We start from the raw sequence: 17,347 nt of genomic DNA, 5'->3' as shown, positions 1-17,347 counted from the left end.
GCTGACATTCTCGCAGCTGCACCAGGAGAATGCCTTACTGGGGTCACCGCTCAGTACCACGGGGAGGGTTTCTGAGTGATGAGACAATTCTACAGTGGGGGACAGGAGAGAAAAAAGAAGGCTTACTTTGGAGAGGCGCTTGTGTGACTTAATCGGAGAGAAAGCATGCAGGAATGAAAAGAAAGAAATTAAGGAAAGAAGAAAAATTACCTCGCAAATCAAGAGAAGGAAAACCCACAAACCCAACAGAAAGCATTGTATCCCCCCCCTTCCTTGTGAAAATCACCATGAAATAAAGTCAAGCTTTAGTAGTCACTGTGTCGGTAAAAATCGCACTCCCGTGGCCTTAAATCACAGCACTTTGTGGGCCAGGGCAATGCAACTCATCTCTGTAATTCCCCCTTATCAAGGATGCCATTTCCCTGTCAGAGTATCCTCCAGTGTGGCTATAAACATAATGTGCCTTGCCTTCTGCCTGTCTCCCATCCGCGGGGCTTTATTTTGGGGACAGACTGCTGGAACCATCATGCATGAGGGTTTCACCCAGCCCTGCTGCCCTGGGGCAGTGTTTGTAGGTCACTGTGTGCACAGGAAGCAAGTCTGACCTCAAGGGCAACCTCAGAACTGACAAGTCGCAAATGATTCATTCGTCTTGAAAAAACCCTCCACCCCCTCTTCTGAAGTCAGGTTCTTCCCCCTTAGTGGCCCAGTGAATCCTGTTTTCCTCCTCTGATAGTGACCACAAAGGCGAGTGGATCAAGACTTCTTGTGTGCATGACACAATCCAGCAATAAATGGGCAAAGATGTAACAACTCATTTCACACAAGCCTTCAGAGTTATGCCTGTGATACCGTGAAGTTATTCAGGCTGAAATATTTCACCTAAAAAAATCTGGAAAAACACAAGGGCTCCTGACAGCTATCTATCTTATAATATGCCACTGACAGCAGGTTTATAATCAGAGGTTATGTTTGGCTCTTAAGGCCTCATGTGTGTTTCAGCACGTCCCACTGCTCACAGAAAATCAAGAGTCCCCAAAGACAAGGCTGTTTCTAATATGGTCTAAAGACATAATATCTTTCTAGGGAAAAGATCATCTACCCTGGCCAATACAGTCATAATACTGCACCAACAGGAGGCAGTGTGCAGAGGATTGGCAAACCGATTCTGTACAACTCGAACTTCATCTCAGCACAAGGCTTAGACAGGACTGGAGAAATGCATGGGCCCTTCAGGGGCCGTCTGCACAGAGGAACCTTTATTTGTTCCATGACCCTTCATGATCCAGAAGATAAAACAGCTGATTTTCAAGGTCTTTCTCAAAACCACAGAGCCTCCCAAGGAGGCAGGGCCTCAACTGCAGAAAGGTTAACCTACATAAGCCAATATGGAACTGCAGTACAAGCCATGAGCAACTCATGGACTCAGGTCACTGAAAGGATGAGAGAGTTGTGCTGAAGTCTGACCTACGCAAATGGCTCTCAGTTAGGAGAATTATCAGAAGTATGATGGGGGAAGAAGCAGCAAAGTTAGAGGAAAAAAAGGCACAGGACAAAGCCAGTGTACCGCATTAGAGAGTTTAGAACTGGGGACACGTGCACATCTCGACCAAAGTCATTTGCTCACTTCTCACCTTGGAATTCTTGGCCCCACTGCGGCCTGACTGAGAGGAACAGCTACGCTGTACACCCTGCTCTGGCGTGGAAGGGGATTTGTCTGACGAGTGGTCTGAGCCTTTTTCCACCATGGCGTCTCCTTGGGAGTCCTGCGGTGTCGGGGACCGGGAGCGTTTGCGCAGGATCGGGGAGCAGGCAGGCGTGCTGCGGTTTGAGTTACTGGCAGTACTGTGGAAAGAATGAAAGAGCAGGGTTAATAATGTTCAGCTCAAACAGAAAGCAAGTGCACCCATGCCTTGAGGTAGAGCATTACCCACAGATTTCTCCACTAGCACAGCGGAAAAATCCGGCTTCCTGAAGCAATGCACCCAATGCCACACTTAGGACTTATGTCCCCAGTGAAATTAGTCTGTAGACAGTTATCATTTACCAGCAGCAGAGGGAACTATGACAGCCTGCCAGTGTCTTTCTCCACCCACTCTTCAATTCATCTGACCTCAGATGAATGCCTACAAGAATGAACTCATTCTCTCTTGTCGGCTCCAAGAGTTTGAAATTACGATCTGAGCTTAGAAAACCTAAACTTGCACTCAAGAATGAGGGAGATGTCAGTGTGTTCTCAATACAGTTCCACTCTGTCCCTCCTTTATTTTATTTCAGCAAGTGTAACTATTCTCAACAGGATGCACGAAAATGGAATCGTGTCTTTTAGGAACACTCCGTTAAAGATCATAAAAAATGACTGGGCACTGGGACGGGAGTCATGATGACAGACAATGCAGTCATGATGTCCTGTACCAAATCATCCTTTCCCAGACCAGCTAGAGTTGGGCATGAAACTGTTTTGCTATAACATAAAAACTTTCATGATTTAAAAAAAAAACATTCCCCTTTCATAACAGGGAAAAGCAAGACCTTCCAGAGTTTTACGGAAATTATGAAACATTTAGGGAAATGGAACTTCTCATCCCATATCTTCAGCAAATGCCCTGACACCTAAATCAGAAAGCCAGTTACATTACATACTTAAACAGAACAGGAAAACTTGGATTTCCTCACTGTTCCTTCTCTTTTGATGCCTCTTCTTCCTGCCAGACTCTTCAAAATACCACACACTACATCCATTTTTCCCTATATAACTCATTTCCTTCAGCAGTCAAATCTATTTCTGACCAGCGCAAACACCTTTGAGGCCTTTCCAGCTGGTACTGTTCAACTCCGCAGCCTGCAGGTTACAGTGGAACCTGGGCTGATCCAAGGATGAACTTTGTGCTAACTCTACCATGCTGAGTTGTTATGGTACCCTGTTATCTTCTGGGCACTAGAAAGCAGGCCACAAGGGAGCAACAGAAGAGCAGGCAGTAGAAAAAGGATGAGGGAACTACAACTGTAAGGGACTGAATTAAAGAAGCTAGTACAATCAAACTCTTAAAGGCTATAATTTAAGCCTGATTATATGTAGCAAACTGAAGTTTGCTTCTCACAATGGGATAGTTAAAACGGATTGTTTCCTTTCTGAAAATCTACAGAAGTTGAATATATGCCTGAGGTTTCATTAATTCTCAGATAAAAATCATATCCACCTTACTACCTCTGAAGATGCCAAAAACATTTTACAAATGGTAGTTAGCAGATACAGGTAGATAACGTAATACACTCCCTCCAGTAGTTATCAGGTTTAGTTTTGTTTGGTTTAGTGCTGGATGAACTGGTCTCATAATTTATCCTGATATGCTCACTGCTGGTGTTAACGCACAAGTGATGAAACTTTCCCCAAACAATTCGCAGAAAGCATATGACAAAGTTGCTTATGCAAACATTAATAGAATCAAATTCCACACTCATACATGCAAGGAGCTTGCAATTGGCAAGAACAGTAGAATGGCACTTCACAGAAAACCCTTAGAAAATATTTTCAAGAATATAAAGTGTGGTAGTTCATATAGATAATGAACAGGCTAGAGAAAATGGCTTTGCAAAATGCTCTGCAAGCAGGAGGAAAGATGGATTAAATAACACACTCTGTTACCTATTTCTACTTAATAGACTGAGAATCATATAGATATAGAATAATAAAAAGCTGCTTCTTCAAATGCCACCTAAACCCCAAGTTAGCTCCAGTGCGAAGACCAGTAGAGTAATTCCTCCTGCCTTAGCTTGTTTCTTCACAGTTCACACCTAACAACGGCGCATCTCATGAGTGAAATATGCCAACAGCATGCTGTGTCCTCCCTTTCCCTGGTCAAGACACAGGAGTGCTGAATACTAACTACATGTACAGCGCAACTGTAGCAATATTCAAACTTTAATTGCTCCAAATCATACTTGAAACAAAACAAAGACTGAGGAAAAGATGATCTGGACCATTCTCCCAGCAGCACTGCCTGCAATAGTTCAGGTATATCATGAAGTAAAATTATCAGGGCTTTTTTTAGCTTGTTGAAATGTACAAAAGTATCACGTTTTTTCACAAACTTTCAGCTGATCCAGTTAAAATGGGTATTTTACCTTTTCTGTCCTCCTGCTGCTACTTCTCGTGGCTAAACTCAAGATGTACACAATTTTTTAACAACCCAGCATAGTTGCATCCACTGTACCAATTGCAATCAGCAACTACGTGCATGTGCAGAAGGTGCTGTGCAAATGGTACTAAGGCTTGAAGTTCATCAGCAATGCTTCCAGAGATGGAAATGGGTTTGAATTGCCATTCCTATGGTTAAGAACTCTAAATTCTGAGGCTGTATTGCTCCTGCTCATGCTGTGTTATTGCTTAGCTGGCATTACATCAAATTTCCTAAATCTTGCCCCCAGCATGCTTGATTCAACATGAACTGGTTTATTTGAGAGGTCCCCAGAAACACAAGGCAAGAATTTGAAGCTAATGTTTCTGAGTCGCCTATCGCTGCACTAAATTTGTTTGAACAGAAGGACCCATTTTTCTTGTACAGCTCTATGAAACCTGAGTTTATCATGCACAACCTCCTTCTCATTTTCAGTTCATATGAGTTCACACTCACAAGTTTCACTTTGAGTTTCAGCTTCAAGCAACTCTATAAAGACCAAGTCAAATTCAGTCAAGGTTCTGCTTGCTTTCAGGTTACAGCTATGAAGGAGTACTGAGTTTTTACTGCTTCTAAAGTACAAAATAACCAGTTCAAAACCAGAGTACAGCTGCATCGTGTGCGTGTGAAACTCAGGTGAAACCCACTAAAAAGTGTGGCACTCTTTCACTCAAATTGTAATCAAATGAGAAATGAGACAAATTTTGCCTTTTGTGAACTGCAATAAATGCCTTAATACTAGCTCCAATGTACCCTCACTCATGCAAGTGTGGAAGATAGATTCTCAGTTTTCATGCCCTGAGCACATGCGTGCTCCAGAACTGGCTTAACTCGCCTAGCACAGATACTGCTAAGCCGTGTGCAGCTATGGAGGCCAACTCGAGCTAATCAGCCAAGGTCTTACAAAGCTCCTCAAGTGGGGTTTTCAGTCACGGCTCAGTAACCCGTGCTGCTGCAGCTACACAGGAGCAGCGTCAGCACTAACTAGCTTAAAGCTGGCACATATATGTTTGTCCAGGCTCAGTTCACACTACCATAGCCATACGTTTTGGTGCCTGCTCTGCCAAACACAATCTCAGGCAGATTCTGGCCTCCAAGTTCATTTTCCAGTCACTTAGCATCTCTGGCATGCTTTATAAAACTAAATCCATCCATACATATTGTGTTAGGTATGTATGGATTATCACCTTTGCAAAGATAGGGGAAAAAAAAAAATAGTTTCGAGGGCGCCTTCTTAGGCTCTCCCTTAAGTCAATGGCAGAGAGCTGATCAAACTCAGGAGGTCTGAATCCACCTCACACAATCTGATGACTGGGCGATGCTGAGTATTTCTTACATGAAGGACTCCACGGGTGTGCGCCAATGAAGAACACAAAGTCTGTAATTCAGCCTTTCATCTCCACCACAGCGAGGATGGGCACAAAAACCACAAGCCTGCAGCTCCGTCCCACTCGCCTCCCCCCACCCCGAGCCCCTCAAAACTCTCGCTGCTCCTGCACAGTCCCTGAAGTTTGAATCCGACCCAAGGCACAGCCATGACGAACGCTTTCTGCAGTTGCCATAGCGACCAAGGCCTGCAATTGAACCAGGAATCAACGCCTGAAATGCCAAAACGGCTTGACCCACTTTGAAAAAAAATAATAGTAATAAATAATGCTTTACAGACCTAATTGACCAGAGCGCATTCAGGGCCTCACATACCCCTGCAGCGTAGCCTTTAGTAGATGCAACAGATTAAGTCAGGGACAGAACACAAACAAGCCCACCTAAGCAGCAGCCCCTTGCTCCTAGGTGAATTCCCTGCATGGAGTATATGAAAGCACAGACAGCAGAGTACGTCTTCTTGGTTCATGTTCATACCGTGCCTAAGAGAAACACCTCATCTTATGGTTGGAGCCGCGGTAAAAATGACATGAGCAAGTCTGATGTGGCTAGGAAGAGGCCAAGCTCTATTCGGTCACATGGAGAACAAGCCACGATATCTGGAGCAGCGTAGTGAAGAACCGAGCTTTTCTTTAGGTGGTGGAAAAAGAACAAACATTTGGCAATACACAGACAAGCTACCTGATCGCACCCTACCCTGGATGATCCACAAAGCAAGGGTGCAAGGCAAGACACAAAAAGGCCAAACTTCCTCCTCCAACAGAGTATTTCCTGTAAAGATTTGGACCAGCCGGTAACAGAGACTTCGGCAAGCAGTAGCTTTTGGGAAAGGTTACAGTCTATACTCCACAAGCTAAGCTTGGGATTCTTGTAACTATAAAAGAACCCTGAGGACGCTTTGCAATGCTCTAATGGAGAACTCGACAAGAAACCTGACTTTGTTCAAGGCTGTTAAATAAATTCTTCATAAATGACATTCAAGCAGTCCTGAATCGACAAAGTCTGTCCATCCTACCAGATCTTCTGAAATAATCACTCTGCCTGCCATTACAACACAGCCATCCCTGGGCTTAAGACATACACCCTGCAACAGTCCTTTCCCAAATCACACGTACTCCAACAGCCAGCAGCCATCCCCCAGACACAATAGCTTGCAGCAAGAGCAGCGTCACAGCACCTGCGGCTATGCTGTACAACAGCGGCTCGCTCTCCTCTCAGGTAGTGATACACACAGATTAAGAACACGCACAGCAAATCCATTTGAATCTGCCAGTTGCAGGATGTGAATTAGAATTTAGCCAGAAGTAATCACTATGTTACTAAGAGTACCAAAGGATTTGTAACAATGAGGGCAGCTCATCTAAACAAGTGGCAGCTTCAGGCACACAATGCTCCCTACCTTCCTTGTGATCACCAGCTTCTCAGACAGCAGAAACAGATCAATGACACCATTTCCTGCAGTGTATTTCTAAACCCCTTGAACTTCCTCAAGAAAGTCCTGATCTGGAAAGCTAATCGGCAGCCTCCAATTCCACCAGAGTTCTCAAAAGATCTTGCTTTACAAGAGTAAATCCGCTGAAGTTGCTCCCATCTCCCTGCAGCCCATAGCACCTACCTGATAGTAAGCTCTTCAAGGCCCAGAACTGGGGTTACTGATAGCATTGCAGATGTCAGGCTTAATTCTGGTAAGTGCTGAGTACTGTGTCCCCAAACCAGCAAAGAAGTTAAGCGCATAAATTCAACTCTGTATGTAGACCCACTGAAGTCTATGGGCTGTGCAAACAAAGTCAAGCCTGTGCTTACGTGCTTTCCTAAACAAGAATGAAGGAGATCTTCGAGCATAAAACAGAACTCTACTGATAAAGTCTTGAACAGAGCAGAAAAAAGCTACAAGGTCAAGAAGGCACCTCGAGCCTGGCTGCAGTACAAGAAGAGTTAATTCTCCTCAGAAACAGCTAGGAGGGGGGTTAATTAGACGCCTACAAAGATACTTTTCTATGATAACAGTCTGACATCAGTGGAAAAAGATGAGATTCAGAAACTCATTATGCAGTCTACCAAACAGCAAGCAGATGGTAACAACTTTTGGTCATCACCAACCTACACTCACTTGAAATTGATAATCCAAGAATGAAAACCTCCATATATCTTAAAGCAATTCCCTGGGCTTGCCATCGCTCTACAAGCAGTAACAAAATGCTATATTTCTACACGTCCCAGTAAAAAGGACAAAAAAGAAGGCATTAAATTAAAAAGCAATGATACCTGTAGGGCTGTACAGAAACCGAGCAGTGTTTCATGGCAATTGCTTTAAAAAGAACAGTAAGAAAAGTATACTTTCTGCATGTTTTTTAAACAACTATTTTTTAACAGAAAAGTCCATCCTTGACAAAGAGTTACTCTGATTATTTTGACGTTTCACAGAATGGTGTCCTCCTCCTGTGACATTCAATAGCATGTTTACATATTCATGAGATAAAATTAATGTAATTATTATGCTTCAGGAGATTAGCGAATCACTGCAAGCATTAGGAGGGAATTTGCCTTGTGCCCATATACAGCACTGCAAGGTTGGTGAAATGCATTGTTAACAGTGTCATTGTCTTTCTCTGAATCATCTGATCCTGGTTGCCACTAGAGACAGACTATCAACTCTGATGGACAAACAGTCTGATATCTTACAGAAACTTCCACTGTGCTGGTTGGAAACAATCCCTCCGCGGTTCCCTTCCTGCTTGGAGTTACTGCAAAAATCCCAAGAAAAAGCTGGAAAATGTTTTCAAAACAGAACAAGACAGATCTTAATTATACTGTCCAATAATGCAACAGTCATAATTTAGAAAGGATCATTAATCTGCAGAGAACCAAGACGTGCTATAAATCATGCACTAAACCCCTCCATCATTCACAAATTCATATAATTCCATTTGCTCCAAAGGGAGACAAACCACATGAAACGAAGTATGATGAATAATACAATGAAATCTGGGAAGAAATAAAGGGGAAATCTTGCAAAATAAGAATTTCACATCCCTCTGAAGCTGACGGCATGTCTGTTTCAGACACAGCACCAAAGTGGTCACCTGCAAATCACCCAGTCTATGGCTGTACTTCCAAAGGAGGAACAGATAGGGGCTTTGTTTCCTCTCCTCCCCACCGCAATGCCAATGGCTCTCGTAATTAACAGCAAAAATTGCAATATCCGATGCTGTCTTCAAAATCTCAGAGCCTAGAACTGGGCACAGAACAGAACTCGCAAGTCATGTTTAAAAAATAAATATAATAATGGAGGACACTGTTAAACCATCTCTGATGTGAAGAAAAGTTTGAAAACTTGACAGCTTAAAGAATAAAAAATAAAAATAAATCCAAGCATGTTTATTTTAAACCTCATGATTTCCAAGCTAACCTCAAAATCTTTCAATGATTTGGAGACACAACATTGCTGTCATACATCAATCCAAGTGCATCGTTTCAAGGGAGAGTGAGAAAAACACAATATAGCACTAAATAGCTAGTGATAAAGATCCACGCTCTTTTTTTGATGAGGACATAGGTGTGATACAACTTCCAGATTACCTCAGGAAGAGTACAAGCATTCTTTCTTTCTGCCCATCTGCTGCTGTAACTTCAGCAAAGCTATGAGCATCCCAGGACTTTATCCCCAGCACAGGCAGCATTCCCCCGAACACATTCCAATCTTGTGGCAGGGGTTTTATAAACCACAGATTGAACGTCTAATGAAGCCTCACACCACATCTTATCAGCAACAAAGCGGGGGTGGACAGGGGTATTGTATATCTCAGGAGTAGAAGACAAAGCTAGAGCTTTACATCTTCCCACTCACTCCTGCTGCTCATCAGCATCAGCTTTCATAAGTTAATGGATCATACCATGATCTTCAAAGCTGGGATCAAATCGATTTTTCTTTTGTTCACCTCTTGATGTTTCATCCCTTTATCATTCGGAAAACAACAGTGCAACAATTTCATGTTCCCTCACCCTGATATCCTCCACGCAATCTCTCTCCTTTGCTCTAACGGTGCAGCCGAAAGTAAAGAATAGAGAGGGCCAAGGGCCGCAGCATATACTGGGAAGAGTCAGCCACCCTCAGTGTGTCACACGCAGTCCTTTGTCCTGAGGACCTGGTTCAGGCTTGTCGCCCCCCTCTATGACATATTCTTTATTGCTTTACCCAGCTTTCTGGTTTTCAGTGGCATGGGCAGTTGGGGGCTTCCCTTGACAGAATGCTGGGCATCCAAAGTTATTGCACTGATGTAAAATACATGTCTGAGATTTGTATTTGCAGTTTCCTTCCATTCTACTGAGCCAAAATCACAAGCTCCATCCTAAATCTACAGGGTTCTCCTGCAGATGCACGTGACTTAATGAAGCAAGGAAACAGGAATATATCCTCTTTACTGAACCAGTGATTTCTATGATGCACAGGACAATGCTAGTCACCAGTAATCTAAGAAAAAGCAATTCTTTAGTGAATGGGGATTCATCAGATTCTCACTGCATAGTCTCCAGAGCACAGCCTGGAAAAGGCACAAAACAAATTCTGTCCCTCCCCATCACTGCAAATATATAAACACAGAGAGGAATGCAAAGCAGAACCAAGACATCAGTGTGCATGCTCTGAGACCTTTTAAGAGCAAGGGAGCACATGGGCAAACAAATACACCATATTTCTGCAGGAGCTCCAGCTGCCCTCCTGTGACGCATCGCCAGTTCATCCAACTTCAACCCCCTTCTGCCTCCCTCCCTCCATATACCCATATGTTATGAGAGTAACAACTGCCCCTTCGGGGCTGGGGGATGGGGGAGACAGTAGGCGTAAAGGGAAAAGGAGGAGGGGTGAGGGGAATGAAAGCTGAAAAAACAATCAGATTTGCTCATCGGTTGTTTCAAACAATCAAAAAGGCTGCTTTAGCAATTCGACTGCAGGAGAGGTAGGGCGCGTGCACGGGGGAGAACAAGAGAAAAAGGAATCAGCCTGTGGAAAGGAAAAGAAACGAAGCATCTCTGCAACATGATGTCACGCTGTCTGCTTTCAAGTCCCCCAAACAGAAAGGAGCAGCAGCAGCAGCAACCAACATGGACTCCAGATTTAATCTGCCTTGAAAGCGTATGTCTCGGATGGTAGATTTGCTCGGCAAACCTGTGCTGAGCACAGCACATACAGCCCTTTGGCTCCGTCTTTCACACACATACATGCATACGTGCACGCGTGTGCACACACATTCAGAGACTGCAGACAGCACATACACGCACAGAGGGGAGAGGAAGAGAGGCATCAGCAGAAGGAACAGGAGAGTAACACTAACCTGGTAGCCATTAGGGACGGTAGTGCAGCGCGGAGCAGCTAGGAATTCATTCATTCATGCACTTGTGTGTGGTGGGGGGAGAGCGAGGGTGGGCCAGCGGTGAGGTGGGAGGGTACTCACCTCCTGCACCATCTCAGAGCCCTTCCCGAAGGGAAGAGGGAGTAGGGGGTGCCTGGGGCTCCTCACGGGCACCCAGAGCCCCCTCTCTCAGCTGCCTTGCATACTGCTCCGGCTCCTGCCATGGCTCAGCCTCTCTTCTCCCCCCGCCCCGGTCTTTGTGGTTATGATTGTGCGGCTCAACTGAGGTCTGCGCGCCTCTCCCCCTCGCTGCCAGTTCTTTCACACACACTCCTGCACGCGCACACAAACACACACGCGTGCGCGCGCATGCACGCAGCCTGTGGGCTGCCGCTTTACATAATGCAACCCCCTTAATGCCTTCATTATTCACGTCTGCCAGAGGAAGGGGGAGGGGGGAAGCTCCTGCGATTTTTCCGAAGGTCCCCTGGTCATACCTGTCACTTTTAGATGCCATGCATAAAGTTTGGCAAAGCCTACAGGTTGACAAAAAATCATATTCATCCTCCCTGTGTAGACGCTAGACCATTCACACATGTGGGAGAAAGTTTCGAAACCTGTAAGCATGTCAATGCAACAACAGTCAGGAAAATTAAACCCTAATTAACTGGTAAAGTGGATTTATCTAAACTGAATTAAACACTGTGAAGACACATTCAGAGAAGTAAGGTGACCTCAACGCAATTTAGCTTACTTCATCTAGGAAGCTAATTTGGTTTCATTTTTCATGCCTATCCATGTGTAAACAGGCCTGGGATTTTTAAAGAAACGTTACCAAGCAGAGTTTACAACTCTACAGCAGTATTAGTACATGGCGTTTCTTTGGGGGACATACACACCACCGTATCCCTACACACCCGCTCATGGACATCTTTACGCCAGAATAAGGAGAAGGGTTTCAGTCCCTCTCACGGGCCCTCACAGTACAGTATATATTACACAGGCAGAAGGATGAAAAAGAGGAGCATAAAACAATCGACTAGCTTGCACTCCTCCCTCCAGTATATGAAATCAGACCTTGTCTGTGCAAGGAAATCGTGTAGAACTGATCTGGAACAGCTTCCTGTACGAACACCTGTGATTTGAAACACAAGTGTCCGTGTGAGGAAGCTATTATAGGGCTTTAAATGTGAAATAACTTTCTGGCATAGACAACCCTTAAAAAGTATCCAGAGAAGCTCCTGTACCAGAGTGGCTACAGTAGTTTAAAAATGTACACCTTACATCACTTCCATTCCTCCTCAGTCTCTCCAGTCTACATTCACATCGCCCACCTTAGATATTTATTTTCAAAGTTCCCTGTGGTGTCAGCTGAGCCAGGCAGGCAACTCCAGAATGTGATTCAGAGTACATAAATCAGGAGTCTGACTAGAGCCGACTTTAGATGCTTCCAATGACCCCCTCAGGGACTTACCGCTCCCCAGTGATAACAGAAGGAGCTGTGCCTTGAGATATGTAAATACTCATCACTCTGCCCTTTGCTTCCTTTTGTTGCATTCTAACCATTCCATACACAGGGTTGACCTTTTTCTCATCTGTTTAGAATCAGTCACAGCATTCAGTGCTAATATCCCAAAAGAGCATCTTTCCAAAAGGCTGATTACCCATCATTTCGCTATAATCAAAATCAGTGGGAACAGGAGGTGCTCTGCTCTTAAGAATCAATGCTCTGCACCAGCAGACTCGTGGCGCTGTGCAATTCAAATGCTGCACATGATTTTAAATTGAAAACACTATCACCACACACGTCTTTATCAGGATAGCACAACAGTGCCATCACCTTTTACATATTACTCAAAGAACGCACATAGATGCACATGAGTTCACTGTGTATGTGCCACTATTTCAATAAATACATTGCCCCCTTAAAGAGATCCATCGGCTCGATGTCAATTTTCTGACATCCTTCTTGTGACCAAGCTTCCTTCTTCACCCTGTTTACAGTGCTGCCAATCACAAGCACCTAAAACACATCAACTTTCACCCCAAATATAAACTTCCTCACCAAAACCACTGAAGTATTTCTCCAATACAAACCTAAGTATGAACAAGAACACAGCAAAATCTGTTTATTCAGTCGGGAAAACCAAGGTGATAAGCAGAGCCACTATAACTTGCACAGTGACTTTTCATTTTCATACGTGACCATTAAAAGTTACAAATGCTTACAGAAGTTCATGAACTGGTAAATTTACAGACATGTTTAAAGAAAATGGTGTGTTACATCCAAACTTTCCTATTCCCTGTGTCCAAGGCAATGGTACCTCCATATCCAAGGATGGTGTGATTCCTACTGAAACACTACGTCTAGGACCGCATCTAGTTTCAACATGTGAACAATGTGGATAAACTGGACAGGGTTCAGATAAGAGCAGTGAACAGGAAAAGACAGTTGCACTGAATCCATTCAACACGGACGGAAGGTCAAAGAATGACAAGCTTTAAACGATCACCTGGAACACGAGTTTGATAATACTGGGTGACAGATGAAAGTGCAACAGTACCAAGTGCTGAAAGCTGAAGCTAGGCAAATTCTGGCTAGACAAAGGAGTCGCATTTTTGGAAGTAAACAAAACTAACCACTGTAACTAATTCAAGGCTAGATTATCCATCTGTGACAAACAATATTATGCAAGGTTTTATGTTTTCCTAAATACTGTTCTGTACCACAACTAGAATGAATTCGGGCAAGTCTTATACCTTGCTTTCAACAGGACTTAGAAGAGATCTCTGAATGGTCCCATTTCGTTTAGTCTATGAATCTTTCAGTGTTTTTTCCTTATGGTGTTCAAAGATGTATGAAAATAGCTGGAAGTGTGATTCTCAGCCTCTACAACTTTTGGTATGTTTTGTCTGAATGACGAGTAAGATTTGAACAAGATACTATTTTTCAACAGCCACATGAGGGCTACACTGACCCAAAGGATCTCATGAAATTCAGTATAATGGCTACATCAGATCTGGAACCACGGAGAACACTCAAAGGCTCAAAGGTGGCCATGAAGTGGTAGAATAGATTCAATACATGAGTTTAAGACCTACCCACTCTTCAGACTGTCAGGAGAGAAGATGATTCAAACAAAAGTTCTGCTTCCAAAAGCACTGTAAAAGCAGTAGTAAAAATGCAAGACTGACTTAGAGAAAAGTTTCTTAGGGTTATCTGGGATGGCGTGCAAAAGGCAAAGTTATGGGTAATTTGAAAAATCAGGCAACACCTCAAGTGCTTTACAAACTTTATCAGATCTGCAAAATTCAACCCAGAACTCTTGGAAGGACAAATACTCTTGCTAGATTTCTGGGTCTTTGCAGCACCATTCATGTCACTATGAAGACAGCTTGTTTCATGGTGATAATAGTTTGATAATACTGCACTGAGAAGAGGATCTTTAGGGGCCTTTAATGAAGGTCTTCTGAATGTAAAGCCACCAGTTCCTATTTTGTTCAAGAGGTGCAGAATGCATTGGATGTCGACTAGGTTTACTTGCACATGTGTGTCTCAGCCCTTGCCCTGGTACTGGTGTTACAGAATCAAGACAAGCACTAAGGCATTATTTCATGTGTGAAGGTCAGCTTTAGGAAGGCTGAGCTATATTCATGGCATGACACGGTCACACACCACAGCCTGAACACCACAGGACTACTGAGCCCTACAGAAAGTTGAAAAGTCATACATCAGGAGCACTCCTTCCAAGGATGCTCTAATTCAGAGCATGCCTATCTCTGGTAGGCTCTTCAGTGTTCATGCAGACAGTACAAGCCGTACCTTTAGCACCTGCTGGACTGAGTGGCACGGCTGGTTTCTGCTCTACTGTCTCAGATCGAGCCGTAATACAAGCACACTCATACATATTGCATCTCTCAGGTGAGAGGAAATGATGCACTGTCCAAGTAATTAAAGCCTGGGACTGACAATAGATACACACAAGACAGTCCAGTGCCTGAACATCCAGGCCTACAGAGCAACAAGTGGGTTTGAGATAAACTCTGTATCCAGCTGCAGCAATCTTACCCTCCCTGTAAGCCACACCAGTGATAACAAACAAACAGCAATCTTTAGAAGTCTGTCTGCAAAATGCCTGGGAACAATGAGCACCTGGATTTGAAAACACATCCGATTTCTCATTTCCCCTTCCCCAGTAATTCTTTGTCCACTTTTAATACAATCCATTTTGAAAACTTAAAGCCATTGAGGCAGTTATTGCCCAACATTTCTACTTTTCAGCTGAGTTCAGAACAGAACCAGGAGACAACACTTTCATAGTACTTCTGGCCTCGTCTTCAAAAAGACGGATCAGAAACATCAAGAAAGCGTGTCCTCAGGGAAAACTCAGTGTAGCACTACAACCTCAGGTTCTGCGCGTAGGATTAGCATTAGTGGGTAACCGAGGCATCTGGGTGGTAATTAGTATTTTGCACACATTTAATTTTTTTTGCTCATACCACTGTTGGAGCACAGAAGCTGCTTTTCTCCTAGACACTCTCTTGAACTCTGAATGTATGGACTCTGCTTTTGAATGCACAGCATTGTACAGGCTGAGTTCTCCGACTGGTTATGTGGTCCTGTTTGCTAGCTCCTGCTCAGACCATGGAACATCCTTCCAGCCTCCAGAGTACAAAACGGGTGCTACTCTTCAAACCCCACAGTATTCTCACCCTATTAAGCATTAAGGAGCATTGCCAAAACTCTCCCGTCTCCCTTGCAGAAAATGGGCTCCTAGACAGGTACCAGAAGAAGCAAAAACCTTTTTAGAGCACTCTGAACTGACAATGGCATTTTCATGGAGCAAGATACAGTGGCTGCTAAGAGTGCATGGATTCCTACAGTAGTGGGGGATGGAGGAGGCAGGCAATCATGTGCTCAAAGGCATGGGGAGGAAGAGGGGGAGGAGGAGAACAAGGAGAGAGAGAACAAAGTGTCAACATCTTAACTGGGACACACAAAGAGCCAGTTCTTAGTAAGAACTTAATCCAGGATTAACAAGAGGTCAGCTACCTCTGCAAGGAGACTGCACTAAAAGGAGCTAATTAGCTCTCCTTAATTGCACAAGAGAAACCACACAAAATTAAAGACATTCACAAGTGGCAGATCCCACCTCACCTAGGAAACAAGAGTCCCACCTGTTGTCCTCAGCACTATGCTCAAACAATAAGCACGTGGAAAGCCAAAAGGAGGAAAGGTGAAATGATGCTAGGAAAGAGGCTGTGGGGAGTTAGGCTCAGCATCAAGAAGTGAAGTGTTTGAGTGAGAGCTGGAGCCTCCAGCACACAGGACAAGCATTTTTAGCAGTCAGTATCTTTCTAGACAGTTTCTTCAGCAATCACTGCCATGACATATGGAACTGCCCAAGATCCCTACAGTAACTACAGCTATCACTTTCATAAACAGCATTACCCATGGGGATATTTAATGCAGTTTTAGCCCTCTTTAATTCAGTGTGATCTCTGAAAATGAGGAGGAAGGCTAGTACAAGGGGAACCAGTCAATTTTTCTGTGTCGGCGCAACTCTGCCCTGTAGATGGAGATCACCAGGCTCACATCCCAACGTGGGTAGGCATTGCATCCTGGTCAGGATAAATGGACAGCACAAAGAAAATGCATCATGGATCATGGACAGGTAACAGCTCCTGGCCTGGAAACCACCAGTTCAGGATGATGCAATGAAAAATGCTGGCTGAGCTGACCTCCCAGAAATTCTTTGTCTTGAATTGCTAATCATATATTACAAAGACACTTAGATATCCTTAAGTCCCCTGCCAACTTCCACTTGATACTAAATCCATCTCTTTCTTCCTCTGAAACCTGAAACATTATATGTTCTGTTCTAGTGCACTGATAGTAAGCTGGTGCACATTTTACCCCAGAAGCACTTGCGCTGCACTGACATAATGTATACAGCAGTCAGTGTACTCAAAAATAAAGATTAACAAGCACATCAATAACACTAACAGACATCTCTGAGATAGAGCACTAATAAAAGTAACTCCCGTATTTATTTGTTTTACAGCACCGTGCTGAGGGCTGGGCAGCTTGCAGACAGACAGGGCCCTCACCCTGAGCAGTTTACAGTGCAAGACTTCAACTGTGCAGTGAAAGGCACAAGGACAAGGGCCTGCACTGATTTCAAACACTACTGCAATCGAGGGAGCCACCTTTGAGCACCAGGGTCTGAGTGCATCCCAGCTGCAAGATCAGTGCGCAGTTTAAGAGAGGATGAAGAGAAAAGCGAAACAACAGGTTGACCAGGGGAAGGCTGTGAAACACACAAAGAAAAAATAACAACAGAAACTGGAGATCACCCATTAATTACAGGTCCCTGTGGAATCATTACAGTACTTCCTCCATTATCTATGTATCCTTCTTTTCTTATCCCGGCATTA

General features: G+C 44.0%; 1 protein-coding gene across 18 annotated transcripts in view; it reads right to left on the bottom strand.

The window, feature by feature from the left end:
• The window catches only part of GRAMD1B (GRAM domain containing 1B), a 138,846-nt gene that overhangs the window by 35,567 nt on the left and 85,932 nt on the right, over positions 1-17,347 (bottom strand). For 14 of the 18 annotated variants that reach the window (XR_008574105.1, XR_008574104.1, XR_008574103.1 and 11 more), the window contains one exon: positions 1,635-1,845. Coding sequence is in view for 14 of the 18 variants with exons in the window: in XM_054803384.1 (XP_054659359.1) it covers positions 1,635-1,845 (211 nt within the window). In the remaining 4 variants the exon portion in view is untranslated. Of the gene's footprint in view, positions 1-126; positions 148-1,634; positions 1,846-10,891; positions 11,220-17,347 lie in introns of those variants that run through there. The other 4 variants (XM_054803378.1, XM_054803388.1, XM_054803386.1 and 1 more) reach the window with 4 other exon arrangements.

Source organism: Grus americana, chromosome 24 (genome assembly GCF_028858705.1).
Source record: "Grus americana isolate bGruAme1 chromosome 24, bGruAme1.mat, whole genome shotgun sequence".
Classification (NCBI taxonomy): domain Eukaryota; kingdom Metazoa; phylum Chordata; class Aves; order Gruiformes; family Gruidae; genus Grus; species Grus americana.
This window is presented reverse-complemented; position numbering and strand designations above follow the sequence as displayed.